Genomic DNA, 18,555 nt, shown 5'->3' with positions numbered 1-18,555 from the left:
ACTGGAGAGAGTGCAGAGGAGGGACACCAAGGTGATCAGAGGGAGGGAGCTCCTCTCCTATGGGGAAAGGCTGAGAAAATGGGGATTTTTCAGCCTGGAGAAGAGAAGGCTTTGAGATGACCTCATTGTGGCTTTCCAGTCCCTGAAGGGACTCCACAAGGATGGAGAGGGACTATTTACAATGGTGTGTGACAGGACAAGGGGGAATAGTTTCAAACTAAAAGGAAGTAGGTTTGGATTACATATTAGGACATAATGTGAGGCCCTGGCACAGGTTGCCCAGAGAAGCTGTGGATGCCCCAGCCCTGGAAGTGTTCAAGGCCAGGCTGGATGGGACTTGGAGCAACCTGGTCTAGAGGAAGATGTCCCTGGGGATCCCCTGGGGGGCTGGAGACAGATCATCTTTAGAGTCCCTTCCAACCCAAGCCAATCCTGACTATACATTAATATTTTATACTGAATTGTTTTCACATTATTATTAAAACAAGCAAAATTTACATTTTCATTTTGGGTGGCAGATTTTTATTTCTGACCCTAGTCTGAGGGTCCTGTAGCAATGTTAACAGAAGATGCTGATTCATCAATCAAATAAAAAATACAGTGTCATCAGCTGCTTCGGGAAGAACAGGTGCAAGCACATGACGACAAACAGGGCATGTTCCCGACTACAAAAAGAGAAAAAAAAACCCAGGTCATTTGCACAGTTTGCATTCAATTCTACTGAAAAGCTAAAAGTTATTATTTACAAAGTATTTACAGTCTCTACAACAGCACCACTTCAAACTCAAATTTGACGGCACAGCTATGTGGAGCTGACAGCTAACACAAACTCAGAATAAAGACTTGTTTTGTTTTTACAGCAGCTACACAGCAAATGCAGGTTCTCTCCAAGTTGCTCTTCACAGCATTAATTCTACAGGTGAGACTATTTTTTTTCAGGCAAGAATTAAAAATAAGTCAGGTACAGTCCAAATCTAAGAGGAAGTATTTTGTCCTAGTTTTCAACAATAGCAGTTTATGGTGACAACAGAAAAAAAAGGCATGATGTGTAAAACAAGAAAAATAAATATGGTAATCAACATCATCAAGGTAAAAAAAATTATAAACCTATCAACCCACCTTGCTAGAGGTGTTCTGATAGGACCCTCATGGTACAATCATTCTCTTATACTCTTGAGGAAATTGTGTTACCCTGTGAGCTCACTGGGAACTACCAAGTCCAGGCTTGCACTGCACACAAAGAAGAGTGCAAGTGCAACTAAAAATACATACCAGTCCATTAATCATGGGGGTTTTAGTCTAGCTTCAACATAATGCAAGCCTTTTTAAGACATTTGAAAGGAAATTGATTATAGATCATGAAAATGAAATCTAGTATCATATAAAATTACTACAGGTAATTTTAAAACAGTTAACCTACAAGCATTTCAGTATTTCCCCTGCCAGCCTCAGCTGTCACCATAAACAGGCCTGACATTGTGCTAAGACAGAGCAAACCCTTGGCATTTCTCAGAGAAAATGATTCCATGGTGTTTACTTCAAGGTAGGAATATAGTAAAGAAAGCTTTCCTTGTACCTAAACAAGTTATAACTCAGCCATGTTTTTCATTCTTAGTAAAAGAAAACATGTTTTCTGTTACAGAAATATTCCCTCTATTAAAGAAATTGCCCTTCAAGTGAGTACGAATATAAGTTTCTTTCCACACTTGGATTTGGTTCCATAATGCATAAACTCACCAGCCAGTTATTTCATCTCACATTTTCAAAGAGGTAAAGTTGTTCTTCCCAGAAAAATACACAACCCCCCCACAGATCCCCTACCAATCCTGTAGTACTTACTCTCTGTAACCAAAGAGTTACACAAGGTTTGTGAAACAAATGATGACAGGGTAGCTCTGTTATGATTTCACCTTCCACAAAATCACAGCAACAGATAGTACAACACTGCTCTTGACCTAAAGCCATGATGAAGAAAAACATTACTACCTTGTTTTACATCTAAGATGAGCTCTAATTAAAATAAATATATTATCAACAGTATCACCAATGATTGAAAAGTACAGTCACAGTAACACCAATAAAGATTAGTTTTCCAAATGGATCAAAATTATACTCAGATTCAAAAGATCTGAAGACAGAATGATGCAGTAAGTATACCTAAATAATGCATCTACAGTATTAGAGAAAATTGAACTTGTTCTTACAGATTTTGGGGAAATTGCTTTTTTATTATTTTTCCATACCATTGTAGTCACCTGTGACAATAATCTGTGGCAGACAATCTATGGTTTCTTTCGTAGCTGGTGGATGAGTCTGCTCAACATCAAATGTAAGAGACTCCAACTGTGCCAGAGCAGTCTGAAAGGGGTAAGAAGAGATCAAGTTCTCTTACTCACAAATTTAACACTTCATGCAAAACAAACAAACAAGCAAGAAAAGGAATCCAATTCTAGCAGTATGATTCTAGCAGAATGAGATGAAACAATGCCAAAACAGCAATGCCTTGCTTTTTAAGCATTCTTAAGAGTATGAGGACAGAGTCACAACTTTATCTACAATGAACATTCGCTAATTTTGTAACGTTACAGAAAAGACAGCAAGTCGAAAATGTAATAAAGCTTGCCAATCTAAAACTGTCCTTTCATTTTACTTCTGAAAGTGCCTCATTACTCTGTTTCCTGGCTTCAACTGTTGAATTACAAAAAATATTAAGTTCCTTGCCTACATTAACAGTGTAAACTTCAAGAAATAAAAAAACCCAAGATCCATGTAGATATTTCTAATCTTAAAACAAACAAAATGCTCTGAAGTAACCTTTCTTCAAACTCAAATTTTTACCATGCAAAATCTTTAAGACTTCAAGTCTACACCATATTTGCTGTGCTTATTTGCTGTGTACATCATACATTCAACTATGTAAGACACCGAAAGGATATCCAGTAGAAAAAAAAGATTAAAATCACAGAACTCAGAATATTTGGTTATATTTGCTGAGAAATGCACTACCTGTTTGAACAGCAAACAAACTGAAACTGAAGGACCAAGAACATAGAAGCACTGGGTTCACACCCTGCATGAAACAGTCACATTCTTTAAGTACAACTACTTACTGATCTAATCAGCTTAAAAATTATTTACTTTGTTGGCCATAAAACTCTCCTAGTAAGAAGTAATGTTGGGAATACACTGAACTAAAAACCTCCATATATTAGAGAAACACTGAATTATACAGAAACCTCTTCAGTAGTCTTTCCTCTTAAACTTTCCCTGAAGTTACTACAGCTGCAACCTGGAAACGTGCCTGGACTTGGATCACAGTGACAAGGTAGCTAAAGCTACCACACTACCACAGATCTAAGCAAGCAGTTTCATACCTACAGTCAAACCCTTATGGCAAAGAGAGATCAGCATGAGGTAAGAAATATTTGCAGCTCCTACTGCTACATGAATTCTTATCTAGAAATATGCCAGTTTAAGGGAAAACCTGGGGTTATCCCTAGTGCAGTGTGCAAATCCCCCTACAAAACAGGAACACTGCTCTAATTTTACAGCTAATACCCATCAAATTCTGGTACAGCAGACAATACTACCTTACTAACATTTAGATTATTTTAGTATTTGTATTTGGTTTTTGCTCCAACTGCAGTGGTCTGAGAATAAACTGTAGGTAAAAATACTATGCTTAATCAGTAACTACTACACCTGGAAAAACTAGGTAAGCTCCCAGGGATACAGAAGGCTGCAATATTACTTACATGCCAAACTTCTGTTTATATCCAGCATGAGTATTCAAACAAGCATCTAATACTTTTCATTACCTCAAAACTCCAAAGTCACAATTATTTTGGATAGATCTCTCCCACTCCCTCACCTCCAATTAACATACACTTGAATTTTGGATGCTTTATTGTGTCACATACCTTTCAAGTATTTCAAAACAACAGTTAATTATTTTGCTCATATTTTCTGAACAATTTTAGTAACTATTTCATACTGGAAAAATATGTACTCTATATTCTTCTTGAGATTTGAAGGGAATATTTGGAATTCTCACTCAAAACCTCTGTTGTCCATATAGTCACAGTCCATACAACCCCTCCTTTTATAACTCAGCTACCACTTTCTGCTGACTAATCCCAAATATGCCAGACTTCTATGCCCACCATAAAGTTTCATACCCTTATATGCTACTATCAGGCACAAGTGCTACATAAAAGAATTGGCTTTTCTGCATTCACAGTGCCCTGTATGACAGGTACCTCTGCAGTCATCCTAATGGTGTTCAGTGACTCCGTTCCTGGTGACACAAACATAATTACAGCACCTCCTCAGCCAGCCATGCACATAATCACCAAGGATTACCTTTCTACAGGTCATTCTGACAGGACTGCACACATTTCTTCTAACAGAGTACTTGGGCAAATGTTACAGAGGAATGAGAAAGAAAAACTTAAGAGTCATAATAAACTCAGTCTCCTCTTCAAGTGTTAATGTGCAGATAAAAGAGATGGGATTAGTTTCCTCTCTCTACACAGACCCTCTTTGGTGCAAAGCAAGAGGTCAACTGTTTTTGCAGTTCTGTTTTTTTTTTAATGAAGTGAGAAACAGCAGCTATGAAAGAGAAAAAATTTTCTCAATACAGCTTCAAAATACTGCTTTTACAATGAGGATATCAAAAGACCTTCTCCACATTAATGAAGTATCTCTAAATAAGTAATGCTAACAAGATCCTACACAGCTGGAGAAGGCCCTGTGATACTTGATCATGAATAATGACCTCCCATCATCCCATGATGATCTACCTTGGGGGATGTCAAAACCTGGAAACTGCATGACTGCCAACTTAAGGGGATGGCCCTTCCACTGCCTTGAAAAAGACCTGGGAAGCTTATTCAGGAAATCATAGACTTTGCATATATCCATGGAAAAAAAAAAACATTATCTATGATTGTTCCACTGTCTGCCAGCTTTAGAGAGCATTTCAAAGTGCCCTTGCTATTTTGCCTGCAAGCACACTATGACATAACGCCTGCCCTGTTCACCCCTTCAAAGTAGCTGCTAGCAGCCAAACTGCCCCTTGCCACCCTATACTTAGGTCACCCACAAAGCATTCAGTTCAGCTGCTGTAATACCATATTATATGTCTACACATCATTTAACTCTTATTTTGACAAATACTCTGCAGGGGAGATTTCTACCAGTGCAAGAATTATTGCACCACATCAAAGTGGATTTCATCTAGCTCTAGATTCGCTCTGACATTGACCAACCTGAAGTAATAAACAAAAGACAAAGATCATTACCATGCTGGTTCTTGATAATAAATGCTCTGGTCTATTCAAAATTAGAGAGGTGAAATGGGATAGAACAAGGTAAAGATAAAAGGCATTTTTTTCTTTCAGATGGTATATTTTCCTGATTTTGTTTTTTTGTTTGTTTGTTATTGGGTGGGGTTTTTTAAAACTTTTTTTTGTTAAAATTTAAAATACATAGAGTCAAGAAGTCAAACATAGGAAAGTCTTCTACAGATAAATGAAAGTTTGAGAAATCCAAATGTACTCTTGCAGAAATAAAAAAAAAGCTAGGACAATTCACAGGCATAGATTCAAGTATAAGTTTTTTTGTTATGTAGAGATTTTGGCAAAATTCTTTGAAATTAAATGGTGTATCTTTATACTGGTAGAATAGTACATCCTTTAAAAGAACTTCCAAGATGTATTTTCATGTTTGCAGACACAAAAGTTCAAGTTAACACAGGAAAGTATTTTTTCCCCTTTCTCTTCTGATTTTCAGATTAAGTTGAAAAAGGATTCAACCATAAATATTTGTGTCACAACATCACTGATATAAGACCATCAATAATACTTTAATACCTCCACAGCTTCTAAGCGTCCCTCTAGTGCCATAAATGTGAGAAATTGAGGTTCCATGTAAGGAATGGCTTGAGCAAGTCCTAGGCCATCACCAAACTCATCAAGTAGTCTGAAAAATATGGGTTAAGAAACATGGTCTTATTTTCAAAATAAATAGTTACAACACAAAGTCTGCATATAGCAAATTATTGCACATCACCTGTTAATAACAGCCAGATACCCAACCAGCTGATCTCTGCTTCCCCTACCTCAAATGAACATGTAAATAAGATTAAAAGCTCATGGGTCAAGAAAAAGGGCCATGAGTCATCCATCACCACCACAGGCAAAACAGACTCAATTCAGGAAAAGCCTTAATCTAATTGAAAGGTTGAACCAGATGATCTTCTGAGTCTGCTTTCAAGTTAGACTGCTCTATGATTCTATGAATTTATTGCCAACAAAAATGGATTTGAATGGTGAGAAACAAAGACAAAAACTAAAACACCTTTCCCTTAGCCATCCCTTTATTTCCAGGCTCAACCTCACTCCTACATCCTTGAGCCCTTTAAGTTCCACTATCCCAAGCAGGGCAGAGAGGAAGGAAGAAGAGCTGCGGTCTGTCCACGGGCAGTTCCTCCTCACGGTGTTTTTCCCTGCTCCTGCATGGTTTTTGCTCACAAGCTGCAGTCCCTCACCAACTACTCCAGCACAGGTTCTCCCCAGACACAGTTCCTTCAGCATATCCCTATCTGTTCCACTATGCTCTTCTCCAGCACCTAGGGCACTTCCTCCCCCTTCTTTCCTAACCTTGGTGTCTGTAGGGTTGCTTCTCTCACATCATCCTCATTTCTGTCTCACACGCTGCTTGCTGTTCAGCATTTTTAATCCATTCTTAGTACTTTCTCAGAGTCCCCACCCTGTGGTGGGTCCACTAGAGCCAGCTGGAACTAGCTGTGTCTCACATGGGGCAGCCCCAGCCTCTCAGAGGCAGTTCTGCAGCTCCCTACTCCAGGTCCCAGCACAGTGGTACCACACTCCCACAGTATATACTTCAGAATATTCTGTGAAAGGGCGTAAGTTCAGCTGATGTTTCATATGTACTCTATTAAGGTTGTTTTACAACAATCCGATTTTGATTACATCACATGTCACAGTTCATGGCTCGGTAGCTCCTCTGAGTTCTCTTTTAGAAATTCAGAAATCAAATCTTAGAACAGGCACAAGTGAAATGATGTACAGGTCTGCATATGCTCAGCAGACAAAACTTAACTGACCATCAACATCTTTGTTCCTGGTTTTAGCAACTAGGAAGCTTACTAAGGCTAACCTCCAACACTTAAAACACAGCTTCTGTCCATATCACACAATTCCATTGCTAGCTTACTGCCTGACAGTGTAAGAACACATGCCTTGCTTCTAGTTTGGACTCTCATGCATTAGTCCCTTTTATGCTTTTCCACAATATAACTTCACAAGGAGAAAACTACCGTGTTGGTACGTCTGCACTCGACTTTATATTTTAATATCCGGAAGGGAGCAAGTGTTATTTATGTCTCTCACTGGAAAACCTTTTGTCTATCACTTTCTAAAACAAACACATTATACCGTTATACAGTATACTATTTTGAATGTGGCTCCAATAATTTTATTCCTGGTATTTGCAGCATTTTTACAATAAATTGACTGCAATATCCTTCAGTAATCTAATGACAGAAAATGGAGTGAAGCATTCAAAATTATGATAATATTAGGTAAGTGCATAGCATTTCAAAGAGAAATAAAATAGATTTATAATGACTAATTTACACCAGTTTCAAAGGAGGAAAAGACCAATTATAAAATAGGACTGACTTGAATGCTGATTACATTTATATTGCCTTATTTTTGTTACACTTCTACTTGAAAATTAAATTAAAAAATAGACACATGCTTTGCATATTTAGGGCACCAAAATTTTCTCAAATCACAGCCTGATTTAGCAAATCTATTCCCTTTTCTTTCATTAGAAGATACATGGCACTTGAAATACCTTAAACTTTAAAAGTGAGATTATTAGTCCTTGAAGCAACTGCATACTGATAGCCATAAGTATTTTTGACATCTTACATAGAAAATGAAATAGTAACTACAACGCCTCTGAAATTAAAGCAGACAACTATCAAATGCATACCTCCACTCCACATCCAGGTCTTCACTCACGCTGGAGTCATCCTCAAGGTTATTATTTCCATCCAACAAGAAGAATCCAAGGTGCACAAAATCGCTAAGTGTATCGTTTTCCTCGTCACTGCTGCTTTCTACTTCTTCTCGATACTGTAACCAAGGAATTTCACCTTCCTCCAAGAATGTCTGCTCCCTTTATATTAATAAATGAAAAGCTAAAACTAAAAAGCTAAGAGAATTAACAAACACATAAGCAACAAAACATAAACAAAAGCCACACATAACACAAAGACTAAACAGTCATGTTTCCCAGACCCTAGAGTCACAGATTAGAAATTTAGCATTTGCCATAAAAATTCAAGAAATTCCCAGTGTATCAGTTCCAGACTCAGAATTTAGTAACACCTATGATTCTGTGGCAGTTTTGGCTAAAGGTCAAAGCCAGCAGTACAGTAAGGAGTTTGCTTTGAATTTTCCCTAGTACAGCCAGCATCCCTGCCAAGTCTAATAGATTTGGTACTAAAAATTTTCTTATTTATCTACAAGTTCCTAAAGGCATTAAGGAAAAAGATCTTGACATCCCAGGGCAGCCTCCATGGCAAAGCTTGGCCTGAATGAAATGTGAAGACATACTACTTGCAAGAGAAGCTATCTTGCAAGATAAAGACTCCTCTCATTCCTGGACATTTTAGAGGAGCACAAGTCACCTGGATGCAGACTCATGGAGCTGTGTAGCCTACTTCCCTTACAAAAGGGAAAATAAACAGAAATTATGTTAAAGATGCATACATTTTCATGCTGTTCATATCAAAGAAAGTTAAAAAGCACACAGCTCCATTATTGTTGCTCTGAAGGAGATGCGTTGTCAAAGTTTTCATGAAATCACAGTAGTTCTCCAACACCCAAGCATGTGGAGAATACTAAAAAAGCATTAACAACAAACTGGACTGCTTGGCAATAGGTACTATGTACCTAGGAGTGGAAGAACCTGAAAGAACACTTAGGTGTGGCCTTTGTTTTATAAAGATCCAAACTAAAGTCAATATTAGATGCTTAGAAAAAAGACAAGCACATTCTTCTTAGCTGTATATTGCTACTAATTTTGCCTTATAGCAAAGGCAGCTCCCTTTAGTTTATAAAGTACTGAATGACTGGAAAAATAAGGTAAGTTTAAAGTTACTAGCAAGAAGTTTAAAGCAAGTAATTCAAGTTCACTTTAATCACTGATAGGACTGCAGAAAATAAGGAACAGCAATGGAATAGGAGAAGCAATAAAGCAGAGAAATAAAGAAGTTCTTTTCAAGGAATCCTAAGCAGTATCGAAAGATACTTATGTAATATGTGTATCTTAACAATTAACTTGCTTAACTGGCTTTTTAAAGTCAGTATATTAAATCTATTAACCATATTGACACTTCATCTCAATGCACTTTCACAGTTTCTGTATTTTTCATTACACAGAACTGCTTTCACGAAATGCCATATTTTCCCTGATTTGAAATGCATACAACTACTCAGATTATTGTGATGTAGGCAAATGATTGCTGCTAGTATGGTAACTGTTTTTAGATATTATTCTTTGTGAATAATATGTGTTATTCTATGTGATTACCTGACTACTGGCAAAGCCAGAAGCTATAGGAGGTGAGCTAATAAAATAAAGGCATACCCTTCTTGGAAGCAGAAGTCTATGCTCTCCTCTTTCGCACCACCGCTACTCCTCTGCACACCAGGGTCATGCTCCTCCCTGCACGAGACAGTCTCCCAGCTTTCATCACTTGAGGACTGCTCTTTTTCCACAGCAGTGAAATAGGAAGGCACAGATGTAGACCATTCTCCATCACTGCACTCTGAGCTGCAATTTAAACAAGGTAATAGAGTATGAATTCAAACACTGCTTTAGGGGAAAGAAAACAATTTCCTACTTTTCTACCAACACTGCCCTCAATATAGGCATTTTATTTTTAAAGAGAAATTAATCCTGTGCTATCTAAAGATGCATTACAAATCAAGAGTATATAGAGTTGATTAAAAAAAAATCAGTCTGTAAGAAAGAATTCAACAATTATACTGATCCTACTTTGCAAAAATATTTGTTCTTCCCTTGCCGCATATGTGGAGTACAGGAAACAACTCAAGAACAGAAAGCAAACTCACTATACACATCTTTCTCCCAGATTACAAAAATGGTAGCAGTGGCACTGCTTGATTAACAAATAATAATCAATGTCAGCCTTACCTCTCAGTCAAACAAATTTAAAGTAAAAGCTCTCAGAACATATAAACTATATAGAATGACTTTTTTAAACACAAAAAAGTATAATGGATGACTTACTGCAAACTATTTGATTCACTAACCCAAACAAGATGAATGGCAGGGAGTTTTGAAAAGACAATTTGTTCAGGCACCAGAAAAGGGCAGTAAATAAGCTTTGGGCAGCTTAAACAAAACAGTGCTAGCACAGTCTTAGGAAGGATGAAGTACTGCTACCATTGGTAATGGCACTTTGACAATTCACTCATTATAGTGAGTTACTGAAATTCAAAATATGATCAACTGGCTATGTCACTTCAAACAGTTAAAGAAAACATACATGCAAACAGGCAACATGTTTATTAGACCTCATTTTATAAAGCAATGCACAACATCCACAGCATAGTTTTCTAATCTGCTAAACCTAGTATGTTTAAGTATATTGTTACCTCCCCAACAACAAACCCACTAATTTCCTTTCTTTATCAAATATTACAAATACATGCCAACAGAACTTTCAATTTAATGAATTTAAGTAATTTTGAAAAACTGCATAGTATACACTGCAAGTTTTACAAGAATAAATAAGTTTAAGACACAGATTATATATAAGCGTTTTAATTAGAGGCAAGAATAAATTTTTCTATCACAATTTTGATGACTAAGAAAAATGATCGAAATGAGAATATTCATTAATTTTGGGCTGTTTTAATGGATTACTTTAAAATAGAAAACATATCTATTATGAAATTCTGATTGTAGTCTAATGCATCTCATATTACACCATCTAAAGTTGAATACTGACTTTTTTTAACCTTTTGTTCTGTTTGGTTCTTGGTTCTTTGGTTTTGGGTTGAGAGTTTGGTTTGGAATATGGTTTGGTTTTATGTTGTTTGATCAAGTTTTTTAATATATATTTTAAAATTTCATCTTACATACTCTAAGACTAGCTTAAATACTCAGATCTTTGTTTTAGTTGTCTCTATTTTACAATCTGAGAAAGACTTCCAATACACTTTAAAATACTCCTCCTTTGGTTTTAGTCAAATTTGTTCTCTTTAATGTTTATACAAAAACACTAACTCAAACCAGGAAAGGATATACCTAAAGTTGCTAACTCTAAACAGCTGAAGAACATTAAATATTTCAGAACACAGATTTAACTGTGCTCAATTCTGCACAGGTACAGAAGATTACTTAATGGTTAGAGAGGTAATTACAGACTTGCCACTTGCTAGAAGCATAGCACATGAACACAGCACCTGCATGTGGATTTGCTGCTAGCATTCTCTCCCCTGGCTGAACCTCCTCCTAACCTGTACCTGCTATATAGTGCAAAATTAAATGGATGGAGCTAATGGATATGACCCTCCTCTCTCCACCCCTGCCCTGGGACCTTCCACCGTCCTTCCAACTTAGAACATACATGGTTCTAACAAACATGCAAGACTTTCTCCTTCCCCCACAGCTTCAACATGTTAACACCATAATAGCTGTGCACATCCTTGAAGAGAACTGTGAGGTGGAGGCCCACACTGCAGCAACCAAAAGGTGAATTTCTCTCTGGGTTGGCAATAAGCTAAAACTCAACTGAAAGGAGTAGTTTGACACGTATGTCAAATCCACCTTTTATGCAGCTCTGTATGAACATAAAATATGGTTTAAATCTTTATACATAAAACTTCACCTTTCAAGAGTGAACGTATTACTCCTTTGTACAGACTAATCACTGACAATTTATTTCACAAACAAGTATTTTTAGGTTTTAGAACATAAATTATGGGGATTCTAAGTCAAAAACACATGATTCCTGTTTACTAGTTCAGCTACTGTTATCATCAAGAACATTTCAAATAATCCATGTTTTTTTGTTATGCTGTAATAACCCATCACTATGCATCATGGAAGCCAGTGCTACAATCGGAGAATACATTACACTTCCTTCATGCCATTTTAATCTTCTAGCAGCAGTATTTAAAAAATGGAAAAGAGACTAAACACTAACAAAAATTATTGAGAAATAAACCTTACAAAGAAGTGAAGGATTCATTTTCAAGTACCTTTATTAAGAATCACAGAATTGCCAGGGTTGGAAGGGACCTTTGAAGATCATTGAGTCAAACCCCACTGCCATCCTGCATTCCAGCCTGGAGCAGGTGACACAAGGGTCCCAAGTGGGTTTGGAACTTCTTCAGAGAGGGAAGGAGCTTCCTGGGTTACCTGTTTCAGTGCTCTGCCACCCTCAGCCTAAAGTTCTTCTTGTTGTGGTAGAACTTCTTGTGTTTTAGTTTATAGCCATTGCTCCTTGTCCCGTCACTGAGCATCACTGAGGGGAATCTGGCACCATCCTCCTGGCACCCGCCTTGGAGATATTTGCATTAGTTAGATCCCCTCTCAGTCTTCTCCAGACTAAACAGGCCCAGATCCCACCTCTCCTCATAAGAGAGATGCCCCAGACCTCTCATCATCTCTGTGACTTTCACTGGACCCTCTTCAGCAATTCCTTAACTTTCTCCAACTCTGGAAACTGAAAATGAACACAACACCTGAAATGTACCTCGCTAGGGCAAGAAGTGGGGCAGGATCACCTCCCTAACCTGCTGGCCACATTATTCCTGATGCATCCCAGGATCCCACTGTCTCTCCTGGCCCCCAAGGCACACACAACCAGCTCATGGTCAACTTGTCACGAAGCAGCATCCCAAGGTCCCACACAGCAGAGCTGCTCTGCAGTGGGTCAGCCCCCAGCCTGTGCTGCCACTGGACATTATCCCCCCACCAAGTGCAGGACCCTATACCTATACCTTGAATAAAAAAAAAGCCACTAAATCTACTATCCCATTTTAAAATGCATTTTGTTCTCTCATAGTTGCAACTCTGCAACATTTTAAAGACAAGATTTTATGCTAATTAGTTTTCATGCTTTTCTCTCTACAAAAACACAGGAAACACAATCTGCTAAGCAGGTTAGCTTACAAATGGCAAGCACATGCACAACAAAGCCTCATCAACATCCAGAAGACATGTTTTGTAAAGAATGCCATGGGAACAGAATCAGTAAGATGAAAGCAAACTTGAAGAAAAAAAAATACTTTGTCTTTTGGTTGAAGAGCTCAAAGCAGGAGGAACCTGAATACTACTTCTCATGTCAAGGTTGGAGCAATTTGCAAATCCAAAACTGTAATAATTAATAGCTACTTTGGAAACACCTAGTAGTCTGAGGAATTTCTATTAAAAAGGGATTATAAGCAACCCTATCAAGTTATTCTTCAAATATTACAAGGAAGAACAATTTCTTTCAAAAGGCTGGAATCTTTTTGGAGACAAGAACATAAATAGGCTGCCATTAAGAATATTGAGATTTGGTATCAAAAAACCAAATTCTGAAGCTTAAGCCAAGAAGGAAACTTACAAAGCTGAACAAGGCTTTCTGTTGTTACCCTCCATCTACTTAGTAGAAATGAAATGAAAATAAACAAATAATATTCCTCAGTGATAAGGTGCTCTGACTGCAGACAAAGGCTTTTTACATTGCCAGAAGAGTGAAGGGTAACTGAAAGGAAAAGCTGGGATCTTGTTATCTGATCATATCCGGAAATGCCTCAAGTTTTTATGTCTCAGTTGCTAATATATTGTTCAGTTTTGCACATCGTTTACACAAAAGATTCAACACTAGAACAGATATAAAACTAAAATTTTACCTGTCTTCATCTTCATGGGACATTAAGTAACGTGTGTTGCGGTCTTCAAATTCATTCCAAAAAGCACTGTCACTTAGAACACTGTTTTGCTGTCGAGCTACTGCATTTCTTCTTAAGTCTATTTCCATGTTCTTTTGATGACTGTGCATTCTTGAGAGAAAGAACACACCAGAACTAATCTCATCTTTGCCATCTCTCAAGGGACACTCAGGATGGCATTGCTGGACATCAGCAATTCCAGTTCTCCTCCAGGAATCACTTTCCTCTTCATTATCACTAGGGAGATGATTTTCTCTTTCCAGCTCTTCTGCAATATTTTGTTTTCTAATTTTAGGTCTCACAACTAGCTCAGAAGAATTTTCTTGGTCAGTCTCTCCATCACTGATATTTAATACATCAGCAACTGGTATGGGGGTTCCAATTCCAACATCCACTATATGTGTTACCTGTTGTGTTTCGTAACTGTCATCACTCATGCTAATTTTTGGTATAGCTTCATCTTCAGCAGATTTAAGTGTCCTATTGTTCGGACATGCCAAAGGAATTGGTCCTGGTTCTTCACAACTTTCTCTATAAACACTGTGGTTGAAAGCAGACAGTTGGGACTGTATGTCATTAAGAGACTCCACCTCTTTTTCACACTGAGAAAGTATGTTATCTAGTCTTCCCTGAATTAGACCTGCTGCTTCTCTTATCCAAGAATATTTGTCTGGAGCATCCTCTTCCTCTCCATCACTGCTATCTGGCTCATAGGAGTCAATGTTTACAAAAGCAATTCCATTTTTACCATTCAAATCATTATGCCTTCCAGATGTGTATTCTGCAAGGTCATTGGGTTTTTCATAAGGATTCATCAAGTCTTGTGAGATTTGGCTGTCTTCTAGGCCATAACAGAATACAGAAAATGGTGATGTGGTCACTTCAGAAGTTTGGCTTGATGCACTTTGGCAAACAGGTTCTCTAGCATCCTTTGACAAAGGCTCATCTAATAAATCAGCAGAAACTTGGACCAATGGACTGGAATCTGCAGAGAAAGCTGTAAGAAACAATGCACTGGAATAATCAAAACCAACAGAAAAATCCTTGTCTACAACAACTGCTCATTAAAAAGAAGGGATAATTTTCTAGGACGTCAGTGCAAAGAGACAGAAACATTCATCAGAAGTCAGTCATTCTTCAATAATGCATTTACTTTCTCATTTATACAAACTAAGCCTACAGAAATAGATCTAAACTATACAATTACAGCTACAGATATGATAGGGAAAAAAGTATTAAAGGAACACATACACAGGGAGAATTTTTACATTGTTTATATAAAAGAGAATTATAAGATAACAGGAAAACTAAAAACGTTTCTCTCCATATTGGACTATCCATTCATTAACTGGCTAAATTGTGCCTTCTGCTACATTCAGATAAAGCCACTTATTGCTACTATTAATTACATACTTAAAGAACTATATTTTGTACCTGCACCTTTGAGTGCAACTCCTCATAAGAAGAAAATAGCAGGGTTGAATGTGGTATTACAGTTAATAGTTGCTTCATCACAAATGCATTTTAGTTGTATTACACTTGAACACCTCTTGCAGAAAGGGAGCATAAATATCAAATCTAGCAGCAAGAGTTAAAGAAGATAAAAACATATATAGTACTGCTACTACAAAATCAATCCTTTGTTCAAGTAATTTTTAAACTCCTAACCAAGGCAACAGTCCAAACTATTTTGTCAAAAATCTCATCTAAATCCTTAGATAAGGCTCCATTACTAGGTCAGTGAATTCCTGGCACTGGAATCTTATGAGAGCTATGCCCCTCAGCACTAGGAGTCTGGCTGCCTGGAAATATATCTGCATCCAACTAGAATCTTGAACCTCCTCTACAAAATTGCTGCAAGCCAATGTTCATTGGCAAGCCCCTCTAGAGATCATCCAGTCCATTCCTCTTGCTCAATCGGAGTCACACATAGCAAGTTACCAAGGATCTAATCCTTTATTAATTATTATTAATTACTTAAATATATTTAATATTGCCAATAATATCTACTCCTACCCATCTTCTACAGTTTCTTAGATTACTAAAGCACCTGGGTGGTAATTCCATGGTACAGGTACTAAAGGGGCCAACTAGGAAAGGTGCCATCCTTGATTTATTGCTTGGTAACAGAGGTTCTCATGATCCAAGTGGATGCTGGTGACTATCTTGGCCACAGTGAATGTGAAGTGATCAAGTTTAAAGCCTCTGGTGACAGAAGGAAAAGTAAAAACTTCAACTCTGGACATGAGCAGACTTCAGGCTGCTAAGGGACGTATTTAATGAGAGTGCGGGAAAATGCTTTGGAAGGTGCTGGGTTCAGTGCTGGTCACTTTTTAAAGACCACATCCCAAGGACACAGGAAAAGGCAATTCCAAAAATGCTGGAAGTCAAGCAAGTGAGGCAGAAGGCTAGAATGGATGTTCAAGGATCTTCTTTTGGAGCTAAAGCAAGAAAAGAAGGTGTATGGCCAGTGAAAACAAAGTCAGGTGACATGGGAAGAATACAGAGACTCTGCTGCCACTACAGGGAAAAAATTCATATGGCCAAAACTCAGTTGGGGATGATGCAGGTCAGAAATGTGGGGACAAGAAAAAGCTTTAATAAGTATGTCAGTAGCAAAGGCAGTGTGGAAATAACATTAGCCCACTACAGGATGAGGATGGTCACCTCAGACAGGGATAGAGACAAGGTAAAGATGCTAAATTATTTCTTTGCCCATCTTCAAGACTGGTGAAGAGAGGATGTCCAAGGAAGTCCCAGTGCCCTGAGCTGGAGGACAATGACTATGAGAATGATAATTCTCAGTCAACCCTGAACCCTGAAGCATGGGATCTGCTGCTCCTGCTGAATCTCTGTAAGTTTATACGTCCTGACAGGATTCATCAGGCTGCTGATGAATACTGCTTCTCATGTCAAGTCATGACTAGTCAACTAGTCAGCTGATGTCACAGCAAGGCCTCGCTAAATGATTTTTGAACAATTCTGGGAATCTGTAGAGGTCCCAGCTGACTGGATGCTGCCTAATACTGTCCAAATTTTCAAGGAGGGCAAGGATTACCCTGGAAAGGCAGGCCTATCAGTCCACTTCAGTGACTGAAAAAAATTACAGATGACTATTCTAGTGTAGTGAAAAACCTGAAGGAAATGCAGCCATTGGTCACAGCCAGCACGGCTTCATGTGAAGAAAGTCCTGTTTGTCAAACCTAATTTCCTTTTACACCAAGGTATCCCACCAACTGGATCAAGAGAACCAGTTCAGGTAATCTTTATGGATTTTACCATAACTTTTTGATACTACCTCGCACAGGATCCTTCTGAACAAAACATCCAGCACACATCTACATAAACACATTATGGGATGGGTAACTGGCTCACAAGTCAGGCACAATGGGTGACAGTGAATGAAGTGAAATCACACTGGTGACCTGTCACTAGTAGGATTCCGCAGGGCTCCATCCTCAGTCCTGTGCTCTTCAAATCTTCATAAACAACTTAAATACAGGACTGACTGCAAAGTACACTAAAAGTTTGCTGATGACACTAAGTCCAGGATGCTGGAGGACAGCACTGGGGCTCCTGGTTTGTGGCAAGTTGGATCGGAGTCAGCAGTGCCCTGGAAGCCAGGAGGACAAATCCTGTCCTGGGGGCATCAGGCCCAGCATCACCAGCTGGGCAAGGGAGGGGGTTGTCCTTCTCTGCTCTGGGGCAGCCTCACCTCAAGTGCTGGGGCCAGTTTTGGGTGCCACCATGTAAGATATAAAGATATCAGAGAGTATCTAAAGGAGGGCCATGAAGATAGTGAAGAACCAACTGGAGGAAGCCACACAGGAGCAGTTGAGGCGACTTGGTCTGTTCATCCTGGAGGAGACTGAGGGGAGATCTCACTGGGGTCTTCAGCATCCCCAGAGAGAAAGGTAAGGGGCAGACACTAATTTCTTCTCTGTGGTGCCTGTCACTAAGAGACCCAAAGGAATAGCCTGAAGTTGTGTCAGGGGAGATTTACGTTGGATATCAGGTAAAGGTTCTTGCCCCAAAGGATGGTTGGGTACTGGAATAAGCTCCCCAGGGAAGTGGTCATAGCACCAGCCTGACCAAGCTCAAGAAGTATTTGGATTCCTGGGCAGACGGAGTGATTCTTGGGCATGTCCTATGCAGGGCCAGGACTTGGACTCAAAGAGCCTTGTGAGTTCCTTCTAACTCAGAAAATATGCAGCATTTTAGGTAATACCTATCCACAGAAATATAATACCATCTGGGGAAAAATGTAGCCTAGTGGAGACAAAGAAAGTAAGTCAATCCAAAATGGTTCTGTAAGATAAATTCAAAGAGTTGTAATACACACACAAACAAATGTAAAAGAAGGGCATTTTGTTATTAGACTAATTTGCATATAAAGCAACTGTATTAAGAACAGGGAGATAATACACCCTTAAACTGCATATACCTAATCACCCATAAAATAACTGCACGTTGAAACTGAAACAGGGAATGTGGTAGCATTATACAGAAACAGTAGGAAAATCTCCACTAATGTCCACCCTGC

General features: G+C 38.5%; 1 protein-coding gene across 1 annotated transcript in view; it reads right to left on the bottom strand.

Moving 5' to 3' along the window:
* Positions 1–534: 534 nt before the first annotated feature.
* PJA2 (praja ring finger ubiquitin ligase 2) overlaps positions 535–18,555 on the bottom strand; it is a 31,665-nt gene continuing 13,644 nt past the window's right edge. The window contains 8 exon segments of the mRNA XM_088054524.1: positions 535–587; positions 590–665; positions 1,840–1,955; positions 2,244–2,358; positions 5,874–5,982; positions 8,026–8,211; positions 9,688–9,873; positions 13,974–15,009. Of these exon segments, the coding sequence (XP_087910650.1) occupies positions 535–587; positions 590–665; positions 1,840–1,955; positions 2,244–2,358; positions 5,874–5,982; positions 8,026–8,211; positions 9,688–9,873; positions 13,974–15,009 (1,877 nt within the window).

Source organism: Pseudopodoces humilis, chromosome 4 (genome assembly GCF_049639895.1).
Source record: "Pseudopodoces humilis isolate 2021_Gansu_Grassland_sample_001 chromosome 4, ASM4963989v1, whole genome shotgun sequence".
NCBI classification, from domain to species: Eukaryota; Metazoa; Chordata; class Aves; order Passeriformes; family Paridae; genus Pseudopodoces; species Pseudopodoces humilis.
This window is presented reverse-complemented; position numbering and strand designations above follow the sequence as displayed.